We start from the raw sequence: 22,702 nt of genomic DNA on the forward strand, positions 1-22,702 counted from the left end.
GGCAACGCTTCTGTCCCCTGAGGGGCCACGGAGTTCTCGAAACAGGTCATCCGAGACTCGAACATGGCCCTCATGCCATCAATGCTATTCTGGAGCTTCACCAGGCGATCCATACTGTGACTCAGGAGATTACCACTAACTGCGAACTTTGAGCTTTGATGTATGAAACTGTGCGATGATGAAATTGTGTATTATAAGTTGTGATAACTGCTGTGGGTGCAAATGAGGAACTATATATCACATGTAAGTAGTTTTTACATTCATACAATGTAAAATTCTATTTTTCCAAAATTAAAATTACAGCTCTACCAAATTTGACGTGTTGTTTGTTTGGCTACCCACAAAAAAAAAAAAAAAAAATTTGTTCCTGGGTCATGGATGTTTTCTATGTATATAGGTATGTATTTATCTATCTAAGTAATATATCGTCGCCTAGCACCCGGAGTGGCCATAGTACAGGCTTTGCTTAGTTTGGGGCTAGGTTGATCTACCTATTGTCCCAGAGTGTAAGAACCTCTTTTTGACACATGACAGCGTCCACAATACGTAAACTCGCGCAACCTAATGAATTTTTAAATAAAATCCTGTAATAATATTAAAAAAAATCAAGTACTTAAAAACAATATTTCGCTTACTTTAAACATTAAACATCTTCGTTAGTGAGTATTTTACGATATTAGTTTATCATGCAGGATTTACTTACATATTATGTCATTTATCATTCATTTCTATTTTTAAACTAGTGCTGTGGCAGAGTCTGTCATTTCGATTCAAATGACATTTCAGTAAGTTGACAGAAATCGTATATTTGTTTAAGCGCCTCCTTGTACATAGGGCCTAATCGATTCACCAATTCGAAATTAATCGTTAGATTTGGCAAACGATACGTCTTAGCCAAATCGCAACATACTTCAAAACAAATGTGTCAAAAATGTGAACTTACAAATCCGGGACAATACTTGATCTGTGTAAAGTGTCCCCCAATATTTATTTATACCGTGTAAATGAGCCCTTAGACTGTCAACCCGGAAAGGAGCAGGAGGTTACAAGTCTGGAGCGGCATCGAATCGGAGTAGTTTGGTGAGAGTAGATCGTGTTTCGGGGGTTTGCTTCATCTTATGGGTCGATGGAGAGCTGGGCGTGTTGGATTCGCGTCTGCAACACAAGATATTTCGCATTCAGATTTTGAACTTGATCAAGATACATAGACGGTTGAGTCGATAGATCGAGTAACAAAGCGGTAAAGAAATTTTAGGGCTCAGCGGCCAATTGTCTTCATGAAACGCGCTTCCCTTCCTCACGTTGGTGGAATCATCGACGGGCCATAACACTTAAGACTGCGGTTTGATCGCCACGTAGCGTCAGTTAACGATTGTTACGTCGGCTTCAGAAGAAAAGATTATACTTACTCGCGAGCGACAAGGGAGGTGACCAGCGCTGCCATCTGTACTACATCCAGATGCCGATAGGTGGCGTTCACCACACGGCACAGCTCCTGAATCAGCCACGAACCGTAATAATCCCGCCATGACACGTAATCTGGAAGCCCAAGCGATTAATTTCTTAGATCACTATCGTCTGCTGATTCCATAGATGATACGTAAGAAAAATGCTGACAGGGAACGGGGAATGGTCTAAATACTCTAAATGGTCTGACCACGCTGAAATCACATTATTAAGGGTGAATAGAAAAGACTCAAGTCAATACATACTTAGAGACAGATTGACTAGACTCTAAAGGAAACGATGAAGGTTTTGTTTTTGCTACTACTGCCGTTTAGGCTGACTTCTTCGGCGAAATCCTACCTTCCACTGAAGATGTTAGCACGAGGGTATCCACATGGGAAGGCAGGCGGGCGGGATCACTAGGTCCGTCTAGTTGCACCACCTGCCCTGCATCCACCATACCACCGCGGCAAGCCTGCACGAACAGCGTCATTGTCTACCTGTTTAATGGCTCTCATTAACGAGCTGCATGCCATGAGGAATGTCCTACCTTCCACCGAAGAGGTTAGCACGAGGGTATCCACATGGGAAGGCAGACGGGCTGGGTCACCAGGTCCGTCTAGTTGTACCACCTGCCCTGCATCCACCATACCACCGCGGCAAGCCTGCACGAACAGCAGCTTCGGTTTGCCCACCTGTAACACAACACAACACAGATCGTATAGAGACCGTACAAGCTCACTATTGGCATTGCATGGCAAGGGATTCTTCCGTAACTGCTGAAGTGTTCTCAAGTTCTTAGGCATACCAAAGTATTTTAGATTTTTTGTGGCATTCGTTGTTTTAGTATATACGACTAGTACAATTATAAGGATGCGCTTATAAGACCCACTTGCACCAATCACTTAACTCAGGGTTAGTAAGCTGTCATCTGTCAAATTCCATATAAAATGGTGGGTTAACCTCTATAACTAACCTTTGTCAGGCCTGCCATAGGACACGCCTCGGTAATCTGTCCAAGGAACTCTTGCAATCTCAAGACGAATTGGGGCGGGGCCAAAAGGGTCACACAAGCTGTGTAAACGGCAGTGAGCTCACAAGGCCAGCGCTGTATTTTGCAGCGTGGTTAGCAGGCGTGAGCGAACTCTTCGACTAGTGTATTGCCTAAACACGCAGATCCGCAAGTACGTACCAGGCCAGGTGCGTTGTATTGCAGCTTGTTCAGCAGATCGCTCATCTCGTACGGGCGGTCGTGCGCGAACAACTCGCCCCCAGTCTCTCCGTGAGTTAGCACGCACACGCATACGCAGGACGTGTTGGTATGTTGCTGCGTACACACTACAATAAAACAAAACGGCGAGTTAGACGAAGCTAATTCTGCAGCGCAACATATAAAGTCACGCCTGTGTCCCTACATTCATGTCATAGGCTGCTCAAGTGCAAGGTGTCCGACAAGTTCATAGCCTATCGCCCACAATACAATTACTTAAGCCTTTCCCCCTAAGTCAACTTCTACGGCACCCACGCCAGGAAAGGTGTTGGTGAAAGTCTTGACCCGTCTCCACACGATAAAATTTGCAATCTCAATCTATGGCTAGACCGGACGCACAGCCATCCCCCAGAAGATGGCGGAAGACCGCCCCACGCAGATGGGGCTCGACCCGATGCAGCCCCCACAGCGCTCAGCGCGAAAGGGGCCACTCACACCCCAGCAGGGGTGTAGAATGAAGATACCTACCCTCTATGGCTAGTACTCACACTCATCAAGGATCGTCAGGATCTGATCGTGCGTCTTGTCGTGGTGTGGAGTGACTTGGAAGCCCAGTTTGGAGAAGGTTTCAGTCAGGGAGCGCACGTCGCGTAACGTGCCTGTGCGCGAGCTTGGTTGCCTGTCCCTGAAAACACATTCATCATGCTACTTTAACAATTTGTCGGGATTTAAAACACTATGGTGTATGGCATTGATCCGAGGTGCGATGTGATCTTATACATACAGACAATCACTTAAAAACAGAGGCCAAAGGTGGATCCTGGCTGATCGATTTGCAACATGTCTGGCCAGTTTATAAAAACACGTGTCCTCTTCTAGCTGTAGCCAAGAGCGCATTCGTTGACACTCCTTATTGTTTCATAGTGTTGTCTCTATCGCTCTCCCGTAGTGGCGTAATAGAGCCAATTGCGTACCGTTCCGTTCGTAGCATCAACGATTGTTCTCTTGGCTATGTAGGACAATCAGACATGGCATAATACCAACCGCGAGAGTCGAAGTTTAGTGCGCTAAATTGGCACACAATGTTAATTTAAGCTATAGATGGAGAAGTGTCATCCACTACTTATCAATTTACCTAAAATAACGAGTCCTCTTATAGCTGTTGTGGTTGAAGATAAGCATGATCTTGTCTCCAGACATGTCATAGTACCAATCGCGAGGGTCGAAATTGAGGGCCGCGAGTGGCAGCGGCTCACGGTGTTCATCTTTCTCTTCACCTTTTGGCCTGCAAATTTATATTTGGTAAGTGCGTTTTCACATTATCCGATCCGATATCGGATGTCGAACCGGTATTATCCCATATATTTACGCCGCCATCTTTGATTTTTTCCTTTGAAATCCTTCCGACAACCGATATCGGATCGGATAATGTGAAAACGCACTAAAGCCTCCGCCACACATAAAGCGTTTTGATAGCGTAGCGTTAGCTGAGCGCAAGATAGCGGTGCGCCGGCGGAACGCTGGCGTTCCGCTCGCAATCCACGCGCATTCCGCTCGCAATCCGCGCACGTTAGTTCCCGCCGGCGTCCGCTGGGCGCAACGCCAGCGTTCGTTCGACGTCGACGTCAGCGGCGGTCGGTAGCGGTCTATCGTTGCGCTCCGCTAACGCTCCGCTACCGCTCCGCCTACGCTATCAAAACGCGCATGTATGTCCGAGCTTTAAGGCTTACAGGTCATATCATAAAAGCTGGCTCGAATGGAATGAACCAACTTTGAATGTACGCGCATCACCTATCGCTTTAGAGCAGTGTAACTGTCAACAGTCACCATTCTACAGGAAAATATGCAGTGCACGATACCTGTGGCGAAAATGAATTGGTTTAGGCAATTATTAGTTAAAAACTCAAGTACTTATCTATTACAATATTACTGAATAGTACTCAAGTGATACGTTAGCATACCGTAAACCAGTTTTATACTATCTCAGGTGATACATATAGTTCATAGTCATAGTTTTCATTCAGGTTTGAGGTGATACACCTATAAAACCTATAACTACAGACGATCAGATATAGGTAAGTAATGTTATTCCTACCAGTTTAAACTGCCATAAGATAGGTAATATACATAATTTTTACGTTGTGTAGGTAAGGTAACATAACATCACAAATATTTTAGAAAGTAAGGGTCTAAGGTGGATCTTATCTCAGGTCACCTAAATCACACTACGTTCACATTGGGTTCATAATTTTAATAAAATTTTGTCCGCGCTCATATATAATTCGTGTGTCTCAAAGCCGAAAGTGTTAAACAACCTCTTGTTTGTGTTACTAATACTGTGTTTGTATTTTACCTACCTCTCAGTTTTCTTCTTGAACAGGTTGCCAAAATCTGCTTCGCTTTCCGCCATTTCACTCGATACGTGCACTCTATTCCCGTGGCAACTGTGCAATGAATTCTACAAAATGTGCTGAGCCTACAAAAAAACAAACGCAATCTACACTTCTGCAGATAATTTCATGTTGGGTACAATACATTGCCGCGGCTGAACACCAAGGATTATAAATCGATGGATCAAAGACGGAAATGAATCAAAAATCGCTAGGCTTATTGGCGAGGTTCTTGAGTGACTCATCATCATGAGTAGTGTAGTTTAGTGATGTCGATGTCGCTAAACGTTCGTTATAAAAATCGAGGCATTCTGTTTATACCTACAGGTATTTAGGTATTTCATAATTTAATAAACCTACATAAAAACACAGTCTAAAAGAACATTGTTCCAGCAATATAGGTACCTACAGTAAATATTTAATGACGTACTTCTCTATCTACGCCGATCCTTGATTTCTCAACAGACTTGATTAATTTGTCTAAATACTGGATTTCAGGACACTTTTGACACGACACAATGTTTATATATTTTGAACACACACTAAGATAGCAGACAGCGTGTTATCGACTGTTCGACATATTACTTGCACCATCTTACCTACATGTTCATGTTTGATAGGCTCCTATTATCACAGATAACTGATAAGCTGTCATCAATTCAGAATACCTAAATACCAAGTGCGGCAACAACCCGAGTTTGCTAGTTGTGGATTGTGGATTAGTCCTTTCGTTTACTTTCACCATCAGTCGTAACTGCGTTTTCACATTATCCGATCCGATATCGGATGTAGGACCGATATCCCATACATTTAAGCCACCATCTTTGATTTTTGCCTTTGTTATCCTTCCTGCATCATATATCGGATCGAATAATGTGAAAAAGCACTAACGGTTGAGATTGTTTTCTTTTTTATACCATGCCAGATAGCTAGAAAAGCTCATAATCACGGGACGCATAGCAGGGAAGTGAAAAAGTGAATGCATGGGCGCACGTTGGGCGGACAGAATAACGTCTGTGACGACTGTGACAGAGACAACATGGGCAGCATGCACCGAATCCAGGATCTAGTAGAGTCGAGAGCACTGGTGAAGAGTGTCCACAGTCGTCGCGTCTCTTCATCCATGAGGATACGACGACGAAGAGGACCATGCCGGTAGCAAAGAAGCATACCCGGCACTCCGCACCCCCGTTGAACAGCGTCATCTACATACTACCAAAGACATTTCTGTAACTCCGTATAGACAGCTACAGTCTAAGAAAAAAACGTACCTCAGAACCATATAGAAAAAGGTACGATCGCCTAGATGGCGTTGCACCTTTGGCGGACGCTCGGCTAGATGGCGCTAATATTAATATTTGACATTTTAACACATATCAAGATTATCAAGCTAAGAATATGGGCCAAATTGTCAAAACTGAGGTTCAAAAGTTTTAAGCCTGTGTCAAGAGATGGCAGTCTATGCACAGTGATTACACATTTTACTTCGACAGTAACTCTCTATAATACTCGATCCTTGATACTACATACAGGCCAAACCTAACATTAGCACAACTTGCTGCGGTTAGCGCCATCTTACGGTGTATCTCGGAACTGTTATAAATAGCAAAGTACTGCGCGTATGCTTGGTCCCGTAGCCGAATGGCATTTCTGCGACGCGAAACGAAAACGAAACGCCGCGAAAGGTAGTCTGGCTCTGTCGCGCCAATACACAAGAGCGATAGAGATAAATATCTACGAGTGTTTCGTTTCGTGGGCGTTTGTGCATTCGGCTACGCACGCTGTACTAATTATGTTTTATGTGTAATACCTACCTGTGTAATTTTGGTTCTACCAAGAACGTTTAATACTGGACTGACAAAGCCCATACAAAAATGCGTACCCCTGAAGTGTATGGGCCTTTTAGGCTTAAAACTAGATGGCGCTGTTCGCAGCCTGGAAGTGGCCAAAATCATATATTCCCCAAATATTTTTGCGTGTTTTTATGTTTTATAACAACAAATGACATAGGTATTTCTTTATTTTAAAATCACGATATCACGTCAATACATATTTTGAAAAAAAAAAAAAAATGTAGGCATCATCAGTGTAGTTATGTGACGCAAAAAAATCGAGGTACGATTCTTAGTATGAATTGAAGTATGTAAATCCTATATAAATAATCCTTGGTTCTACTAAGTAATCGTTTAGGGCGTTGTCCAATTTCTTCATTTACGCTGTCGAGTAACGTAATCTAAAACGTAAAAACACATCGTAGAATCTCAGTAAAGCGACGTCCTATAATTCTACGCCATGTCACGAAATGTAATTGTGACGAACAGTCAAGATATTAAATACAGCGGCGGCAGTGGCGGATTTGCCGTAAGGCCCAGTAGGCCCGGGCCTAGGGCGGCCAGATTTTAAGGGCGGCAAATCGTGGCAAAAAAATCACTGAGGATAACAAGATTAACAACAAAGACCTTGAATGCAAAGTATCTTAATATTATATAGGCTCGCGTAAGTATCGTATCCATTTTTGCGTATCAAAGAATAAATATTTAATTCGTACATCGTATTACATATAATATGTCGGCGCAAGGCACCTGTAACCTTATAGTGTCTGAGGCCCATGGAGGCGGCCCACATTCCTGGTCCAATGTTTACGTTAACAGCATTAGCGGAATTGTCACAGTGATGTCTTTGTACTTTGAGACGGGGCGGATATTGTAAACACTGCCGAACGTAGCCGTGGGTCCGATGTGGTACGTAATGAAATTAATTAAAATATTTGTTGTAAGCATTCCTTAAGGTGCCGAGAGGGCATTAAGATTTGGTTGGGACATGGATGAATAGAGACACGCGACCGCGCGCTATCCCATAACCGTGCCGTGAGATTACGTGTGCGCTTTAAGTACCTAGTAGTGTACCACTTGACCCACGGATTCGTTTCCGGTTCTGATAACTTAGTGATGCTAAAGCTTTGAGTTGGTGTGATTTTGATATTAGTAATATTCGTTACCAGTTGCATAAACATTTGTTGGACTTGTGTGCGTGATATGCCCACCGTTTCCGCCCGCCATGGAGCTGGTGCCTGCCCCTTGATGTCGATTGTCGAGCTACCGGCTCCGACATATAAAAGTTAAGTAGTTTTAGTTAAATATATAGGATGATACCTACCTATTGTTATCTATTACGCGTGTGTCTGCGATTTGCGATTGTTTTGTCAGCAGTGTGCGTAAAGCAATTGCAGTGAGCGGATTAAGTGTTTTATAGTTATTTGTTATACAAGGGGGCAAAGTTGTATTTTAACGCCGAGTGTGGAATTGAAAAATGAGCAAGTGAAAGGATTCTATAGTTGAACCACGAGCGAAGCGAGTGGTTCGAGAATAGAATCCTGAACTTGCGAGTTTTTTAACACACGAGAAGTAAAATACTTTTGCACCCGAGTGTAACACAAAACTTTTCCCCTCACTACAGCGAGGAAACTACAACGCAAAAAATGCGTTTATCACTGCTTCCAGTAGTTCCACAGGTGGTAAATCATCTTTATTACTAGATTCACCTACTTTTATCAATTTTAAAGCAGTTAATTTGACTTTATTCAAGGTCAAATTACTTTACCCACTAGTGGATAAAATGCGTTTTTACCCGCTGGTATTAAAGGACAAAACACGTGTTTCCGAGCGAGTGAGGGGAAAATTACTTATTTGCAGTGATTGGGGATTTGAATGGCATAAGGGGTGAATGACAGCAATCATTATGCTAGTATTAATCTGCCGCGGGATTCCAGGCTTGATGTGGTTAGATAAAGGACAGGTTTTTATTATAATATCAGTATCACCTTTATATTATAAGTTAATTGTCAGTATATTGCTATTACGGGTTAATGTTTTAAATGCGACATCCAATCATCAATTACTTACTGCTGAATAGAGCTGAGTTATTACTTCTGAATTTATTTTTTATATTAAATTAGTTTAGTATCTAAGGCCTCACTTACAATAAAATATGTAATTTATATAAAAATTACTTAATTATCAATATCATAACCAACACTTGCTTATTAAGGGTGCTTTCAAAAACGTCAAAATAATGTAAAATTGATAGTTTTAGTCGGTGAAATGTTACACTTTCCGTTATCTAATAGATATATTTAGTTCAAGTTTCAATTGGAGAATCTTATTATCTTGATTCTTATCAGACTGGATTTTTGAAAGTTAGCTCACTAAATTAATTATGATTTTTTCTCTGATGCACGTTTAGGAAAACCCGCGTATAGCGCTGAATTAGTCGATCTTATTTGTAAAATTTGGACAATTCGTAATACTGAAACTGGTAAATTTATAATACGTATCTAGACTAGAATCTTCTCAGACGACATTTTTATTATAAGGTTTTGAAAAAGAGTAAACGAGGCAAATTACCTAAAATTAACTGACAATTTCTTTGAACATCTACCATTGAGTAATTATTACTTCGTATAGAGGAGCTATAGCAAACAACGAACGTGTCACAGCCTGTAAGCTGAAGGCGGGGCGAGGGGGCGGGGTGTGAACCAATGGCCTGCTTCCGTAACGTCGCAAGCGCTACGATTTTACTCGGCGCTTACGACCTTTCGGTCGCGATGATGAGCCCTGCATAGAGTGCATAGATTAGAAGTCGTAGTATAGAAGTGACATGGGTTTACATGGGCATTTTTTAATTTATGACTTTCAATTAGCGTGAGTTGTTAACAAAAAACATAAATCGCTGTTAGTTTTGTAATGATAATCAAGCTTGAAATCTGTATTTAAAACTAAACTTTTTTCACGTTCTGAATTTAGATTATAGCTTAGTACCTATAATTCACGATGTTTTTATTGAAATTCCATGCTTAATTATCGTTGTAAAACCGACAGCGATTTAACTTTTTTTTAACAACTCTGTGAGTTCCAATTTTTTCAAATGCCCACATTTTTTAAAGCTGTATACGGACTGAGCGTACATGTGTACACGTAGCCGCAACTGGATATTAGTTATTTATGTGACATTTGCATAATGGTAGGCATTAAAAGATGAGTGTTGTTTTTGTTGTGTTAATAAGATAACATGAGTGTTTTAATGCCTAATTATCCACATATAACTTTATCTACATCCATGTATGTATGGGCGCGGGTTTATCGTCCCATAGAAAATTTGAATTTCGCGCGTTTTTATACTCTCATAATTTGCTTGACCGTCTACCTACCCAAATTCATTCAGGCAAGTTAGGTACTGCACTTACATTTACATACTCACATGAAATTCGACACGCGTACTTATTGAGAATCTGTTATAGACCGACATGTCGGAAAACTGTGCAATTCTGACAATAATAATTAAATAACCTTTTTTGCGTCGATAAATATATATAATTTAATGTATGATAGGAAACTTGAACTAACTTGCGATATTGTCACGTCTGCTTTTGTTGCATTTTTTACTCTTTGGTTTCAACGAAACATGGCCGCCGCAACATGGCGCTTCGGCATGAGTTTATATTGATACATTTTTTTAAAAGTAAGCGTGTTTAAACAAAAATGCAGTAAACCTACGTATGAAAAGTCACTCCTTAGCTTTTGTTAGATTTTCCTGAGCAGTCTGTGCAGTACCTCACTACACATGACGGCATTATTTAGACGAAATATTTTTCATTGCGATACGTCAATCTACCACAGCCGTTCGGCACAGACTAAGCGCGTGTGTGCTGATCAGCTCTAAGTGTTGTTACACAAAATCAAGTTGAGGTGCCCTCTCTAGTTAACATAATTACTCAAAGACATCTACATCACATCGAAGTTATTTTCGTACTAAAATAATCTGCAACGTTTACTTAAATTGCTGTTACGCCTTAGTGATTATAAATTTCTATTATCTATTTTTGGCTATTTTTTTGAAAACGAGCCTTCACCGTCACAATTATTACCACTTCTGGACATTTTTTCATATTTCGTCAGACTAATTAGAAAAAGTCCTATGATAATATATGTTATATATTTGTAAACTACTCGCAAAGCCCTATAATTTGATACCACACACGCACACTGGAACCCGCCCATACATTGCTGTGCTCATAACTACAAAAAGTAAAATTAAGCAAAAAAAGTACCATTCTGCATTCGTAATGTCAAGTAGTGCTTATAATAATTATTATTTACATTATATTTGTATAAAAAAAATATTCCTATGATGAAGGTACATATTCATCGATAAACATATCGACAGCTTCCGGGTGAAATATTTTTGTATTCATAATTGGCAGAGGTCGTATGCTGGTGATGAGGGGATCAGAGGAAACCAAGAGCCTATTAAAAACATCCGTCATGTTGTCGATTCTGGAAGTTTTACGACTAAATCTCTCTCGATAGTTTTTAAAATCCTTAATCCTCGCTTCCTGGGCCTCTTCACTTAAATTGCCTATTGGAATCAGGTGCTCAGATATTATTGCGTCTCCATGAATAAGGATTTTATGAACAGTAGGTGTCATACGACACCACGGGTACAGGTCTACATATTATTATATATTCTCGTCGTTGAAATAAAATTGAATCGCTTTTCTCATCTGAAACCGTCGAAATGAATAGAAATAACCTTAGGGTAAAATATTACGCACTAAATCATTGTTTTAGTGCGAAAAAGTTACATTTTCGCTACAGTAAAAACGCCTGATCAAATAGTCAGAGCAAAAAATTTTGTCCGTTTTCGAAAAACGGACAACATCTTATAACTTGAAACAAGTCTATTTAATAATCGATGCTAATTACCACTGAACGTGACATATGAAATCTTAGACCTTTAACATAATGCAACTACGTAATGACAACTGATAATGAAGGTATTTTGCTGCAATGAGGTACAATACTTCCCTGGTCATACATATATTTCAATTTCAGTACAAAATACCCACAATTGCTAAGTTGAGTTTTGAACACAGCAATGTATGGGCGGGTTCCAGTGTGACACGGTATGATTAAGCGCTCGGTTGCGATTTCACTATTTTTCACGTGAAAGCCCTCTTAATATTGTTTATTTTATAAATATAATACCTACACGGGTTAGCGTTTATTTTTCGAACAGTTTAATTCACAGTTTACTTGTAACCTCATTGTTCATGTTGTTGGTTGGTTGCTTACTATCAGGCGATCTGACTGACCATTTGTCTAGGTACTATGGCATCAAAAAAAATTACCACGGGCCAGACGACGTATCCATATCACTGTTTCTACTTGACATCCCGCAGTGTGGCATCCAAATCCCCGATCACTGCCAATTTGGTAACGACATTTCGCAAATCGCAACGCAACGTGTACGTACGCATCTAGTTTATAATTATGGGTGTTGAGAAAGGGGCGGCACATGGCCTGGGGCCTAGAGCGGCTAGGACTGCAAATCCGCCACTGAGCGGCGGACAAAGTTCCAAAAAAATGTATCCACAACCTTAAGGGCCCATTTAGACGGTACGAGAAATCGCATACGAGTTTTATTACATTGCGGTATTTAATGGTTGTGCAAAACTGTATGTAACCTCAACAGCCCGCAATGTAACTAAAATCGCATGCGAGTTCGCACGCCGTCTAAATCAGGCCTCGCATTAGAAATATAGTCGTGTATACATATTTTTGCCGCTTTGTCCGCATCTATATTATTAAATATGTATACTATATACATCTATATTATAAAAATATGTATACTTTGAACGTACATAGCAAGTATAAGTATAGGTAATTATGATCTGGCCGATTACCACCTACTAATCGCCCCGTGCCTGCTAAACAGCCACATCTCAAAAAAAGTCTAGAAATCGCGTGTCAACTTTTAACTTTTGACACATGTGTTGTATATACGCTAGTAAAATAGCTCTGTGAGTTAATCATGTTATATTAAATTTGGACTTGGTTTGTTTCTCAAAATGTACTGCTTCAATCTAGTGTTACATGATGACGTTTCATTATTATAGGAAATGTTTCTAATATGAGGACACACTAAAAAAATCTCAAATGTTCGTGCAGTACTGTCTTAAATCAAATATTAATAATATTATTATTACAGCATATTTTGGCTTTGTGGCCCTACCTATTGCAGGAAAGAAGTTGTCAATTTTTGTGACATCTTCACAATATGCATCTTCCAAAAGGCTTTAAAGGAGACTATTTCTTATATTTTCCGAGTTAAGGTCCTAATTTGAATGATTCTGAGCCCGCAAAAATCTCAAAAATCAAAATTTTTTAGTTGTGGTCTTTTAGCAGGCAGGGGACGTAATAATGTAATGAACGGTGAGTAGTGTTGATTATACGTATTAGCCAAGACATCGATAATTTAATCATTAGTCAGCAAATCGACGGAAATATCATTTGACGATGTTGGGTTTTCACGATATACTCTACATTTTCTATTTGTGGAATGTTTTGCTATTGTCATATTAATTGTTGAGACGGATGTTGACGATTGTTTTTTATATGCCTCTATTCTAAGAAATATAATACCTATAATTGCAGTATAATCCCGACCGCCGACCGCTGTTTTAGCGATAAGACCGCCTGTTGTTACCTACCACGTTGTATCTGTTCTGAATTATGTTTCTTTTTCTTCTGTAGTGTGCAATAAAGTATTTTATTATTATTATTATTTGTTTGTCTTTTCCAGTTCTCGGGACCATGGGGTCCCGGACTTTTGGGAGGCGTGCGTGGGGCCGAAGCCAACAGCGCAGAGGCCCTTTAAGACAGTTTAATTTAAAGTAATGTGACACTAGCCGGCGATTGTCCCTGTCCGCACTATAGAATGCACCCAAGGACAAGCCCCGGTTAGTGTAAAACTATTGCAATGAAAAGAAACAAATTATACTGGGCTATTGGGTTGAAATGTTAGTGTGCTAGTGACCGGTCTATGGAAAGGTCTATGGCACCTGCCTTGATCATATGTTTTAAAAACACGAAAAAATAGGCAGGCGGTGACTCGCCAACTCACTATATTTTTATTTTTTATTTTTTTTTTATTTTTATTTCAAATATGTTACACAGTATGACAGTAAAAACCAAAGCACTGAGTAACTAAAAATACATAAGAGCAAAAAAAATAAACACATAAAAGTAAGAAACGTCATCTAGATTTAGGTGACAACGTAACGTCGAGGCTTCGTTGCGTCGTCTGTCCGGGCGTACAATTCGGCAGGTTGCCCCGGAACCGTCGAAAGACTACACCCTTCGGCCAGAAGTCTGCACTCGCGATGGTGTCCTGCAGCGGCCTCGGCACGCGCACAACAAACGAGCTGAAGTGCACGTAGCGGCGCGACTGCAGCTGCTGCACCCTCAGCGTGAAGCCAGTCTTCCGGCGAACGTACTCCACCACTTCGTCGGCCACGGCGGAGTAATGCAGGCGAGACACGTAGAGCGGCTTACTTGGTGTGGCGACCCGAAGACCAGAATTAACCGGATCCGCAGTGCCACTCACAGTCTTACGAGGCGCCCTACGCGCCTTGCTTTTCCTTTCCACCAATGTGAATCCCTCCGTATCTACATTGGTGCGGGAGGACTTCTCCTTAAAAGAGCCCGTGATTCACATTTCTTAGAAGGCGTGCTGACCCGGTCAGCTGCTGGCTGCCGGCCGGTGACGCTAGCGTATGAACGCTGACGTAAGCTCGAAGGGGCAGGCGGTTGCACGCGCGGAGGGCGCGCGGGCGGCGGAGCGGCGCTTGCGACACTTTTTACAGCGTCAACAGGTAATCGAACTGACTTGACACGTGTGTCAGGTCGCGAGTCACGTTCGAAATTTGAAGCGGCCGGCTGAGTTGGGACATTCCGCAAACATGCTATTTCGTTGCGTAAATCAGCAATGGTAATAAGGCTGGCTTCAAATTTGCTACTCATTTCGGCTAAACTTGTTTTAAGGACCTCGATTTCCTTAAACAAGCTGCTAATGTCGAGATTTTCCGGAATACACGACGTCGTCGCCACGAACTCCGGAATCCGGTCTTGATTCTCCCTGAGGATTTTCTTTATATCTTCAAGGGTCTTCTGTCCGTTTTCATCCCCTCGTCGATGTGGAACATAGGTGCCGGCAATCCCAAGGGACTGGCACAGCACTTGCTTAGCTTCACAGATGTCATCGATGGTGAAACTCGACGCACGCGAATTCATCTGGACAGCCGTCTTCGCATCCATCGCTCCTTCCAGTACCAGCTTGTTTTTGCGTTGAAGAAAAGCGAGGAACTCGTTCACGATAGGTTTATTCTGCTGAGAATCACCCATCGTGTCTATTTACTAGCGGCGGCCGCGCCGCGCCAATTCACAATTTATATTTAAATATTAAATACATCAATGCGTCTACGTTGCAGCGCGCATTGCACACGACTATATGGGTCCCCGAAAACGGCCGCTCGCACGGAGCGACAAGGGGACAACATAGCGTGAGCGGCTTAGGGTGTGGAGAGGTGTGCGCCGCTTTCTACCCAGTCTGTACGAAACAGCCACTGTGCCAACTCGCGTCTTATGCATATTTCACTTCCACCCTGCGAGCATATAGCTCTGGCACCCCACTCTGGACGGCCGGTTAAGGCAAGCCAGAGGTGAGAGTCCTGCGGCCCCTGCTCAGTGTTCACTCCGGCCGGCCAGTGAAGGCAAGCCGGAGGGAGGGGCCTGACCGACTCTCGGGGGCATGGGACCCAAGGGACGCCACTTCCCATTCAGCTCGCCACAAGCTGCCCTGGGGGCTTATTATTATTATTATTATAATTAATATTCTATCTATCTATATTCTATATCTATAACTAAGTTGAGCTTTCGTTTTGAAACGAGATTAATTTTATTTAAACAAAATGTATAAAATATGACAGTTAAACCAAATATCTGTACAATTTAGAATAAAAGTAGGTAAGAGTACCTATATATTTAAATAAAAGAGTCGGTGTCGGTACACAATACAAAACTTTACAAAACGGTTTTATAAGTTTTTTTTTCAATTATTTTCATCTTTTAGAATTTTTGGTTTTGTTTAGAAAACTGTGTATTTTTTCAATCAATATTAGAAAAATCACACGGGAAAAGTTGACTTTTAATGAAATGTTTAAGAATATTTTGATTTAGTAGTAGTAGTAGTAGTAATACACTTTATTGTACAAAGATAAGAACACACACAGTAAAGAAAAAAGAACACACACATCATTTGTACAAAGGCGAACTTATCTTTAGGTATATATAATCGGTCTAGCCGCCATAAAACTATATATTATGAGTATGTATATCGCTCGTATGAAGGCAGGTAAACGTAGTTATACCGGAAGACCAATCACCTCGTTAGACAGGCCTAAGAAAATAGACTGACACTTAACTATAGGTAATATAAGGTACCGGCGCCCGAGATGGCCCAACGTTATTTTTCTTTTTGTCATTTTAGAATCGAAGAAAGAAAAACGTTTTTTGCAGAAACCATCTAAATATAGCACCAAATAAGTAGATTTGGAAAAAGAAAGAAAGAGATCTTATGAACTAAATACTAAAGGACTTTAAATACTAAAGGAATATTATTGTTTAGTACGTACATATACTTAACGCCGTGCCTCGCGTGGACGACGGGCACGCGACAACGATGCGATGCGACGCGACGCAACGAAATCAAATCTTCTCTATGTAAGTGTCTTAGGTGGGGTGGGCAGCGTCAATGAACTATGGATGATAGGCGATGCGATGCGATGCGACGCGACGGCGGCGGTCGTGCGATCGTCGTCCACGCAAGCCACATCGTTACGTGAGCGGCGTTGATGAACTGTGGATGATAGGCGATGCGATGCGATTCGACGCGACGGTGGCGGTCGTGCGATTGTCGTCCACGCAAGCCATGGCGTTAGGTAGCCGCGTCCATGAACTATGGATGATATAGGAGATGCTATGCGACGCGACGGCGGCGGTCGTGCGATCGTCGTCCACGCAAGCCATGGCGTTAGGTGAGCGGCGTCCATGAACTATGGATGATATAGGAGATGCGATGCGACGCGACGGTGGCGGTCGTGCGATCGTCGTCCACGCAAGCCATGGCGTTAATTTGCAGTTTTGTTTATGGTGCTAAAAACTAAGGACACATAATTTAAGCTCATTCACACTTACAAATCTATGAAATGTTGAAAGTGGGAAATTTTAAGAACCGGGCCATCTTAGGCGCATGTACCTTATATACCTACAGTTAGTTTAAAGTGTTTAAACGAATGTGCTAATTTGCCGGTGTTCCGCATTTGTATGGAATGTGCTAATTTCATTATAACTACTTAATTATTTATGTTAAATATTGTGGTATTAAACGTATCACATTTTTATTTTTATTTCGCTTGCTATTTAATTAAGTTCTGGTTTATTTGTCAGCTTTTTTGGACATTATAACACAATTTAGTTTAGCACATAGGTAACCATCATCACAGCCGGCGTAGCTGAATGTCAATCGTCGACGCCAGACACCGATAAAAATAAATTAAATTAAATTAAAAATCATTTAATTACCATAATTCACATGCAATACACGAACTTGGTAGGTACATTATATTTTACATTTTAAACAAGTTACAATTAAAATAAACTTAAACTTTACTAAACATAATATTAATATACTATGATTAATTTACATTACATTTTGTTTATAACTTATCTAATCTAATCTCGGTATAACATAAGCATGGCAATCCGGGTACCTACCAAACTCAGCATGTGCTGAAGAGGTGTCCAGCTCCTATTTTCAGTTTGACCCCTTTGTGGCGATTTGTCGTTGGATTAAAAATGCATGGAAATGCAGTCTGGCTCTGCCACGCCAATACGCAAGAGCGATAGAGATAGATAGCTACGAATGAGATATTATCGTGAGCGTTTGTGCATTCGGCTACGCACACAGGCCCGCCCAGCACATAAAGCATCCTCCACACTCGCGTCGTACTCGCTTATAAATGTGATATACTTATGTATTATGAATAAAGAATTTTTCTTTGTTAAGTATTAGGATATATTTTTTAAACCACATTGAACCCTTATATTTATAATAATATTATTACAGCACAACTAAATATAACATAAACGACTTGTTACCTTAATAACTGTTCATGTCCCTTCTATTATATAGTTAACTCAGTATTGCGGAGTCACATAATATAATATTAAAATTTACTTAATGCGTGTTGTTTCTTGTGTACTATAATTACCTGTTGTCTCATTTTAATTATATTTCCATTAAATCATTCTTGTGGTCAGTAATACACGCGGTAGTGTTTATAATATTTAAGAGCTATTTCAATCGATTAGTATTAGGTAAACAATAATTCAGAGACAATAGGGTAACTTGAAAAAGAGGTAATTTTACAAACCAATAAGGTACAGCGGGGCAAATCTCGACTGGGGGGCCAATTGTAACTAATCCATTTTTTTCATTATTACACTATTTATGATAAGGCGTGTTCAGTGGATACATGATTGTATCCACTGAACACGCCTACTATATAACCGGTGGACACTCTATTTAATAATGCAAACATTGTAAAACATGGAAAAAATGGACCCGTTACATTTGCCCCCCAGTCGAGATTTGACCTGCTGTACCTTACGTTTTCTTATTAATCGAATATATTTCAAAAAATTCAATAAAGATAAAATAATATTTGTAAAAAATTCTAGATCAATGATTTTATTAATTACTTACACCGAAAAACGATAGACAAATAAACATGAAACAGTGCTGTTTCATATATTTAATATAAATACAATATTAAATCCTGTACCGTTATTCAAAACCTTACATTATAATGAGAGCAGCGCTCGTTTTTCGTGCCGGAGGCGGTCATCCCCATGACTGTTACCCTTAAAACGTCTACTTTTTATAGTCTGGCAACACCAGGCAGCTGATTTCAAGTCTTTATAAAAGCAGTTTGAAATCTGGATACCTCATTGGCGTCTTATTTTTCGCTAGGAGCGGTCGTCCCTGGTAAGTGAATTTAGACGACACTACCTGTATACCCTTTATATATTTTAAAACCTCTCAATAGCCCTTTTTATAAAACATTCCGAATATCTTGATAAAATGGAGGAGCGCGATCCTGATAATCTACCCTCAAGTAAACGGAAAGTTTTACATGAAACTTCGGGAAATACAAAGCGTGTTCGTTACGATGAGGTTCTAAATAACTTGTCATTACAAGTCGCAAATATTCAAAATTTTTTGTCAAGCAAATTTTCAGTCCCCGAACAGAACCCGCCGTCCCCAAGTGAAAATATAGAAATATCCGCGGACGATGCCATTGATTTGAATGAGAGTGGGGATTTATTCTCCGATGAGGCATCCAATGTATTGCCTGACGGGGACGGTCAGGTATTAAATAATAAAAAAGAACCGGCGGTCCCCGAGCAACCTTTTTCAATGACCTTAGAAACCGTTACTAAAGATCCGCCCGTGCCAAAATCAGCCTCAAACCATTTGGCATCTCTAAAACAGTTTCAAAGATTTGAATCGTCAGATTGGGCTGAGATTCGCTATTCCGAAGTTCAAAAGAATTATGTGTCTACCCCCGGTTTTATAGAATTAGAGGCAAACGAAGAAATAAAACCCTACGATCATTTTAACAACCTTAGCCACACCGAAAGAGGTTTCGCAGCTATCTCCTCAGGATTGTTAAAGCAATGCGACGCGATGGAACAAGGAATTCGCACTTTTATGTCGTGGATAGCTGTAACTGAGGTGGTAGATGTCGGAACGATTCAAAATAAGATTAACGAAATTTTCTTGGAAGGAGATTACAAGAAAATCTCGTCAGACTTATTACAAATGGCTTGCGGCCATCGTGCCGATTTAGTACAGCAAAGGAGAGACAGTATTTTACGATCGGTCAAAGATAAATTTACAAAAGAAACCCTTCGCAAAATACCGCCTACCTGCGATAGTCTCTTTCATGTTGACACATTCTCATCTACGTTAGAAAAGAAAGGAGGCATAAGTAAAGTATTTTGGCCTCTTAAAAATGAAACTCGCCTCAATAGGAAAGCCGCGCAGGCTGATTCTACTCCAAATTCAAAGCAAAAATACCTGTTACCCGCGCAGGGTAATCAACCAAGTTTCCAAACTGCCACACCACCGGCTATGAATAATTACTATTATCCACAAACAGCAACCGCGCAGGTTCCTTATTATCCATACCCTCAACTCTCGCAAGTACCAGCTGCGCAAGTTGGTTATGGTATGTACGATCAATCCTTGCAAAGAATGCCCGCGCAGGGTAACCGAAATTTTCGCACCCGGTCCTCTAGAGGTAGGTCAGGACCTTCTAGTAACCAAGCGTCTAGACCATCTTACAATGACTCACGAAAAGAGTCTCGAGGAAAGAAGAAATTCTGACTCGATGTTTCAGGCAGGTCAGATATCCCAATTTGCAAACGTATGGGAATCCTACGGAGCAAGTCCAATGCTATTAAAAATAATACAGGGATATCGCATTCCCATCGCATTCGCATTATCGCAAATGGATCTGGCAATCAATCAGTTAATAGATATGAAAGTCATAGAACCAGTACAAATAAGCCCCAGTTTTGTTTCTCGAATTTTTTTGGTCAAAAAACCAGACGGCACTCACCGTCCAGTATTCAACCTGAAAAGCTTAAACCAATTTGTATACGTAGGCAAATTCAAGCTGATAAACATACAAAGAATCCCGAACTTTGTTCAGGCGTCAGATTGGATGGCCAAAATCGATTTGTCAAATGCTTACTTCCACCTTCCGATAGCACATGCCCACAGGTGCTTTCTAAGGCTAATATACAAGGGCACTTTGTGGCAAATGACCTGCCTTCCGTTTGGCCTCTCATCGGCCCCCAAAGTATTTGCCATGCTCAGCAATTGGATAGCCCAGATATTACGCGAACAAAACGTCAGAGTCATCGTCTACTTAGACGATTATCTTTTAGTGTCCCAAAACAGGGAGCAACTAGAATCTCAAGTGACCATGGCCTTAAACCTATTAAAATCTCTCGGTTGGCACATAAACATGGCAAAGTCGGTCCTGGTACCCCAAAGAAGCTTACAGTTCTTGGGAGTGATGTGGAACCCCCTCACAAATCTAAAATGGTTACCATCAGACAAATGCCTTGCTCTCCGAAAGAAAATAGAGTATTTATTAACAAGAAAGACGGCAAACCTAAAACAAATGCAAAGTCTAGTAGGGACATTGAACTTCGCAAGCTTCTGCGTCATGAACGGACGATTGAATCACCGAGCCCTGCAACGGTTTTGTCAACATCTCCTAAAAACCGATCATCGCAGCGAAGTCCCGATACCGTCCGAAGCCCAAAAAGAGCTCCTTTGGTGGCTACAAAATCACATGAATGCGTCCGTCATTCACCAATATCCGGTAACACATCATCTGACAACAGACGCATCCGGTCAAGGTTGGGGAGCCCAGCTAAACAATCAGTCGATACAAGGATTTTGGTCTCCCCAGGAAATGTCTCTGCATTCCAATGTAAAAGAGATGCTTGCCATCTACAAAGTTCTCGCAATGCAGACGAATGTTTCCCATACGACAGTGGCAATACAGTCGGACAATCGAACGGTATTGGCATATCTCAAGAACCAAGGAGGAACAAAATCTCGACAACTTTCGGATCTAACAGCCAAGCTTTACAAAATATTAATAGCGCGAGACATATTTCTAACATTACATCATCTGCCAGGCCTCTACAATGTAGAAGCAGATCACCTATCGCGTCAAAAGAAAATACCAGAGTGGCATTTACTCCCGCACTTCACTCAGATGTTTTTCAGCAGGTTTGGAACCCCTGTGATCGACCTCTTTGCCTCTCACCAAGCTCATGTTGTCCCACGTTACGTCAGCCTCAATGTGAAAGACCAGAATGCAGAATTTCACGATGCTCTAAGTCAAACATGGACCTACTCACTGGCATGGGTGTTCCCACCCCCATTCTTGATTCCACGGGTGTTGAATCATCTCAATCAAGCAATAGGTCATTACCTCATAGTTGTTCCAAAATGGGAAAAAGCTTTTTGGCGTCCGGACCTCAAACAACGGGCGATAGCGCCTCCGTTCACCATTCGGCGTCTAGACCAAGTTCTGATCGACACATCGACAGGTTTTCCCCCATCCAAGGTACAAAACATGACGATGGAGATCTGGAAATGTGGGGGTGGGATCAGGCATTAAAAAATTGGACCCCAGAACAAAAGAAGTTCCTGAAATCTAGCTGGCGCGATTCTACCATTAAAACCTATAAACCAGCTTGGCGACGCTGGTGCGAGTGGGCACAACAGAACAGTGTTAACTTCAAAAACCCAACAAGTGCAGATCTGGCTAGATTTCTGACAGATATTTTTATGAAGAATAATTTCTCCTTCAGTACTATAGCTCTTCACAAATCCGTCGTTTCAACCTTATGCGATCCAGACAAAACCAAGAATCTAAGTTCTCATCCACTAGTTCGTCATGTCATGAAGTCGGTCGCAATAAGAAAACCAAAACGACGCAATGAGAAGCCACCAGTTTGGGACATAGATGTGTTATCAAATTGGTTCAACAATGTCACACCAGAAAACAGCCTTTACGAGTGCTCAAGAAGAACAGCTTGCCTTCTCCTTCTATGTTCTGGACGAAGAGTTCATGATTTGACTCTACTTTCTATAGGAAAAGATAAAT

General features: G+C 41.1%; 2 protein-coding genes across 3 annotated transcripts in view; one reads left to right on the forward strand and one right to left on the reverse strand.

Annotated features, from left to right (window-relative positions):
• Positions 1-879: 879 nt before the first annotated feature.
• LOC125226398 (caspase-like) lies at positions 880-5,594 on the reverse strand. 2 transcript variants are annotated; one of them, XM_048130373.1, is made up of 8 exons: positions 5,477-5,594; positions 5,014-5,132; positions 3,792-3,941; positions 3,205-3,341; positions 2,639-2,784; positions 1,997-2,141; positions 1,410-1,539; positions 880-1,155 (listed from the first exon to the last, which is right to left on the reverse strand). In XM_048130373.1, exons 2-8 carry the CDS (start codon positions 5,064-5,066, stop codon positions 1,044-1,046), a joined length of 873 nt encoding a protein of 290 aa, XP_047986330.1. In that variant the 5' UTR covers positions 5,067-5,132; positions 5,477-5,594; the 3' UTR covers positions 880-1,043. The 2 variants fall into 2 exon arrangements, with proteins under 2 accessions (XP_047986330.1, XP_047986331.1); XM_048130374.1 differs by having other exon boundaries at positions 5,456-5,594.
• Positions 4,649-22,702, forward strand: part of LOC125226396 (cytochrome P450 4d2-like) — a 32,537-nt gene continuing 14,483 nt past the window's right edge. The window contains exon 1 of the mRNA XM_048130372.1: positions 4,649-4,731. The gene's annotated coding sequence lies outside the window, so the exon portion shown is untranslated. The remainder of the gene's footprint in view (positions 4,732-22,702) is intronic.

This window comes from Leguminivora glycinivorella, chromosome 5 (genome assembly GCF_023078275.1).
Source record: "Leguminivora glycinivorella isolate SPB_JAAS2020 chromosome 5, LegGlyc_1.1, whole genome shotgun sequence".
NCBI classification, from domain to species: Eukaryota; Metazoa; Arthropoda; class Insecta; order Lepidoptera; family Tortricidae; genus Leguminivora; species Leguminivora glycinivorella.